Source organism: Carcharodon carcharias (assembly GCF_017639515.1).
Source record: "Carcharodon carcharias isolate sCarCar2 chromosome 38 unlocalized genomic scaffold, sCarCar2.pri SUPER_38_unloc_10, whole genome shotgun sequence".
In the NCBI taxonomy this organism is placed as follows: Eukaryota; Metazoa; Chordata; class Chondrichthyes; order Lamniformes; family Lamnidae; genus Carcharodon; species Carcharodon carcharias.
The window spans coordinates 600,689-606,688 of record NW_024470776.1 but is presented as its reverse complement, the minus strand read 5'-3'; the positions used below and the strand labels follow the sequence as shown (position 1 = coordinate 606,688).

Below are 6,000 nucleotides of genomic sequence, written 5' to 3'. Positions count from 1 at the left end.
TACTCTCTCCGGCCAGGCTTACCCTGTGGTAAGTGAGCTGCAACTCTTTTTTCGTTCTGTACTTCAGGGTGTCTGTGACGCTCGTGCTGGCTGAGTCCACTCTGAGATGTGAATTCCATTTCGCAATGTTCACATTTGAAGATTGAACCTGTAAGGGGGGAGCCTCACCTCTTTACACTTGCTGTAATGACAAGCGGTGGACTGGTACTTGCCAGTTTTCCTGCACTTGGAACATCTCGTATGGACGATTTTGATTTGGTGTTTAACCGCCATGTGCTTGCAGAACTCACTTACCCCGGAGAGTAACAGATTGCACAGATTACAGAGCAGACCGTCAACGGGATATTGGATTTCCACCTCCCTCTCTGCATTTCTGTCTTCACTGGGTGGTAGCACCACCGGCTCCACATATGTGGGTGGGACCCCGCATCATCTTTGGGCTCCACCACACTCTTTCCGTTCAAAGTTACCATTCCCCTGAGTTTTGTATTATGGAAGGTAAGTGATTTTGTGTCTATCGGGTCTTCCCTTTTGCTCAGAGAGTCTGACACCGATACCTTCTCTCGGACATTGACATTCATTACTGGGGTTTCCGGCTCCTGCAGTCTGGCTTGTTTCACTGGCTCCCAGTAGGGTAGATAATATTGTCTCATTGGCCTTGGGCCCACCTTGGTGGTTTGTGTGGAGGTGGACTCTTTTTCTAGTTCGATGACCTCTGAACTAGTCCTTGCGTAGCACTTGCAGTTTTCACAGCGGCCTGCTACAAGCGGCCCTGCTGCGGGGACGCTTTCCAACCAGGCCGCTCTGACCAACAACGGTCATCCATTCTTATATGGAATTGTTTGGTCTATGCAGTCCACACCCAACGCTGTGCTCATTGGAAGGTCGTTCAGCCCACGAAACATTTCTTTCTCTCTGTGTGCCAACTCGGACCAGTGGGAGCCACGAGGAGGGATGACCGACAGTGGGAATGGTGAGAGCACCAAACCAACACAGGTCTTGTAACTATTACCCAGACAGACACATGGGTGAGACAACCACCAACAGAGTCATAGTTACTCCTGCGGTTTACCCACGCTTCATTGAATTTCTTCACTTTGACATTCAGAGCACTGGGCAGAAATCACATTGTGTCAACACCCGGCGGAGGCCTTGGCCATGCTTGTCCGCACCATTACCGTACCCCAGTGTTATACAGTGACAGACCTGTCCCCACCAGTACTGTACCTCAGTGTTATACAGTGACAGACCCGTCCCCACCAGTACTGTGCCCCAGAGTTATACAGTGACAGACCTGTCCCCACCAGTACTGTACCCCAGTGTTATACAGTGACAGACCCGTCCCCACCAGTACTGTGCCCCAGAGTTATACAGTGACAGACCTGTCCCCACCAGTACTGTACCCCAGTGTTATACAGTGACAGACTCGTCCCCACCAGAACTGTGCCCCAGAGTTATACAATGACAGACCTGTCCCCACCAGTACTGTACACAGTGTTATACAGTGAGAGACCTGTCCCCACCAGTACTGTACCCCAGTGTTATACAGTGACAGACCCGTCCCCACCAGTACTGAGCGCCAGTGTTATACAGTGTCAGACCCGTCCCCAGCAGTACTGTACACCAGTGTTATACAGTGTCAGACCCGTCCCCACCAGTACTGTACCCCAGTGTTATACAGTGACAGACCCATCCCCACCAGTACTGTACGCCAGTGTTATACAGTGACAGACCCGTCCCCACCAGTACTGTACCCCAGTGTTATACAGTGACAGACCCGTCCCCACCAGTATTGTACCCCAGTGTTATACAGTGACAAACCCTTCCCCACGAGTACTGTGCCCCAGTGTTATACAGCGACAGACCCGTCCCCACGAGTACTGAACCCCAGTGTTATACAGTGACAGACCCGTCCCCACCAGTACTGTACCCCAGTGTTATACAGTGACAGCCCTGTCCCCACCAGTACTGTACCCCAGTGTTATACAGCAACAGACCTGTCCCCACCAGTACTGTACCCCAGTGTTATACAGTGACAGACCTGTCCCCACGAGTACTGTACCCCAGTGTTATACAGTGACAGACCCTTTCCCCACCAGTACTGTACCCAGTGTTATACAGTGAGAACCTGTCCCACCAGTACTGTACCCCAGTGTTATACAGTGACAGACCCGTCCCCACCAGTACTGTACCCCAGTGTTATACAGTGACAGACCGTCCCCACCAGTACTGTACCCCAGTGTTATACAGTGACAGACCTGGTCCCCACCAGTACTGTACCCCAGTGTTATACAGTGACAGACCCTTCCCCACCAGTACTGTACCCAGTGTTATACAGTGACAGACCGATCCCCACCAGACTGTACCCCAGTGTTATACAGTGACAGACCTGTCCCCACAGTACTGTACCCCAGTGTTATACAGTGACAGACCAGTCCCCACCAGTACTGTTCTCCCAGTGTTATACAGTGACAGACCCGTCCCCACCAGTACTGTACCCCAGTGTTATACAGTGACAGACCTGTCCCCATCAGTACTGTACCCCAGTGTTATACAGTGACAGACCCGTCCCCACCAGTACTGTACCCCAGTGTTATACAGTGACAGACTCGTCCCCACCAGTACTGTACCCCAGTGTTATACAGTGACAGAACCGTCCCCACCAGTACTGTACCCCAGTGTTATACAGTGACAGACCTGTCCCCACCAGTACTGTACCCCAGTGTTATACAGTGACAGACCGGTCCCCACCAGTACTGTACCCCAGTGTTATACAGTGACAGACCCGTCCCCACCAGTACTGTACCCCAGTGTTATACAGTGACAGACCCGTCCCCACCAGTACTGTACCCCAGTGTTATACAGTGACAGACCTGTCCCCACCAGTACTGTACCCCAGTGTTATACAGTGACAGACCTGTCCCCACCAGTACTGTACACCAGTGTTATACAGTGACAGAATGTCCCCACCAGTACTGTACCCCAGTGTTATACAGTGACAGACCTGTCCCCACCAGTACTGTACCCCAGTGTTATACAGTGACAGACCTGTCCCCACCAGTACTGTACCCCAGTGTTATACAGTGACAGACCCGTCCCCACCAGTACTGTACCCCAGTGTTATACAGTGACAGACCTGTCCCCACCAGTACTGTACCCCAGTGTTATACAGTGACAGACCCGTCCCCACCAGTACTGTACCCCAGTGTTATACAGTGACAGACCTGTCCCCACCAGTACTGTACCCGTGTTATACAGTGACAGACCTGTCCCCACCAGTACTGTACCCAGTGTTATACAGTGACAGACCTGTCCCCACCAGTACTGTACCCCAGTGTTATACAGTGACAGACCTGTCCCCACCAGTACTGTACCCCAGTGTTATACAGTGACAGACCTGTCCCCACCAGTACTGTACCCCAGTGTTATACAGTGACAGACCTGTCCCCACCAGTACTGTACCCCAGTGTTATACAGTGACAGACCTGTCCCCACCAGTACTGTACCCAGTGTTATACAGTGACAGACCCGTCCCCACCAGTACTGTACCCCAGTGTTATACAGTGACAGACACGTCCCCACCAGTACTGTACCCCAGTGTTATACAGTGACAGAACCGTCCCCACCAGTACTGTACCCCAGTGTTATACAGTGACAGACCTGTCCCCACCAGTACTGTACCCCAGTGTTATACAGTGACAGACCTGTCCCCACCAGTACTGTACCCCAGTGTTATACAGTGACAGACCAGTCCCCACCAGTACTGTACCCCAGTGTTATACAGTGACAGACCTGTCCCCACCAGTACTGTACCCCAGTGTTATACAGTGACAGACCTGTCCCCACCAGTACTGTACCCCAGTGTTATACAGTGACAGACCTGTCCCCACGAGTACTGTACCCAGTGTTATACAGTGACAGACCCGTCCCCACCAGTACTGTACCCCAGTGTTATACAGTGACAGACCTCTCCCCACCAGTACTGTACCCCAGTGTTATACAGTGACAGACCTGTCCCCACCAGTACTGTACCCCAGTGTTATACAGTGACAGACCTGTCCCCACCAGTACTGTACCCCAGTGCTATACAGTGACAGACCTGTCCCCATGAGTACTGTACCCAGTGTTATACAGTGACAGACCCGTCCCCAACAGTACTGTACCCCAGAGTTATACAGTGACAGACCTGTCCCCACGAGTAATGTACCCCAGTGTTATAGAGTGACAGACCTGTCCCCACCAGTACTGTACGCCAGTGTTATACAGTGACAGACCCATCCCCATGAGTACTGTACCCCAGTGTTATACAGTGACAGACCTGACCCCACGAGTACTGTACCCCAGTGTTATACAGTGACAGACCCGTCGCCACCAGTACTGTGCCCCAGTGTTATACAGCGACAGACCCGTCCCCACGAGTACTGTACCCCAGTGTTATACAGTGACAGACCTGTCCCCATGAGTACTGTACCCAGTGTTATACAGTGACAGACCCGTCCCCACCAGTACTCTACCCCAGTGTTATACAGTGAAAGACACGTCCCCACCAGTACTGTACCCCAGTGTTATACAGTGACAGAACCGTCCCCACCAGTACTGTACCCCAGTGTTATACAGTGACAGACCTGTCCCCACGAGTACTGTACCCCAGTGTTATAGAGTGACAGACCTGTCCCCACCAGTACTGTACCCCAGTGTTATACAGTGACAGACCAGTCCCCACCAGTACTGTACCCCAGTGTTATACAGTGACAGACCCGTCCCCACCTGTACTGTACCCCAGTGTTATACAGTGACAGACCCGTCCCCACCAGTACTGTACCCCAGTGTTATACAGTGAAAGACCTGTCCCCACGAGTACTGTACACGAGTGTTATACAGTGACAGACCCGTCCCCACCAGTACTGTACCCCAGTGTTATACAGTGACAGGCCTCACCCCACCAGTACTGTACCCCAGTGTTATACAGTGACAGGCCTGTCCCCACCTGTACTGTACTCCAGTGTTATACAGTGACAAATCTGTCCCAACTAGTACTGTACGCCAGTGAAATACAGTGACAAACCTGTCCCCGTCAGTACTGTGCCCCAGAGTTATACAGTGACAGACCTGTCCCCACCAGTACTGTACCCCAGTGTTATACAGTGACAGACCTGTCCCCATGAGTACAGTACCCCAGTGTTATACAGTGACAGACCCGTCCCCACCAGTACTGTACCCCAGCGTTATACAGTGACAGACCCGTCCCCACCAGTACTGTACCCCAGCGTTATACAGTGACAGGGCTGTCCCCACCAGTACTGTACCCCAGTGTTATACAGTGACAGACTTGTCCCCACCAGTACTGTACCCCAAATTTATACAGTGAAAGACCAGTCCCCACCAGTACTGCAACCCAGTTTTATACAGTGACAGACACGTCCCCACCAGTACTGTACCCCAGTGTTATACAGTGACAGACCCGTCCCCACCAGTACTGTACCCCAGTGTTATACAGTGACAGACCTGTCCCCACCAGTACTGTACACAAGTGTTATACAGTGAGGGACCCGTCCCCACCAGTACGGTACCCCAGTGATATACAGTGACAGAACCGTCCCCACCAGTACTGTACACAGTGTTATACAGTGAGAGACCCGTCCCCACCAGTACTGTACCCCAGTGTTATACAGTGACAGACCCGGCTCCACCAATACTGTACCCCAGTGTTATACAGTGACAGACCTGTCCCCACCAGCACTGTACCCCATTGTTATACAGTGACAGACCTGTCCCCACCAGTACTGTACCCAGTGTTATACAGTGAGAGACCCGTCCCCACCAGTACTGTACCAGTGCTATACAGTGAGAGACCCGTCCCCACCAGTAACGTACCCCAGTGTTATACAGTGACAGACCCGGCTCCACCAATACTGTACCCCAGTGTTATACAGTGACAGACCTGTCCCCACCAGCACTGTACCCCATTGTTATACAGTGACAGACCTGTCCCCACCAGCA

At 52.1% G+C, this 6,000-nt stretch overlaps 1 protein-coding gene across 1 annotated transcript in view; it reads left to right on the top strand.

Annotated features, from left to right (window-relative positions):
• Positions 1-491: 491 nt before the first annotated feature.
• LOC121274772 (reticulon-4 receptor-like 2) overlaps positions 492-6,000 on the top strand; it is a 110,194-nt gene continuing 104,685 nt past the window's right edge. Inside the window, exon 1 of the mRNA XM_041182109.1 lies at positions 492-498. Coding sequence (XP_041038043.1) covers positions 492-498 — 7 coding nt within the window. The remainder of the gene's footprint in view (positions 499-6,000) is intronic.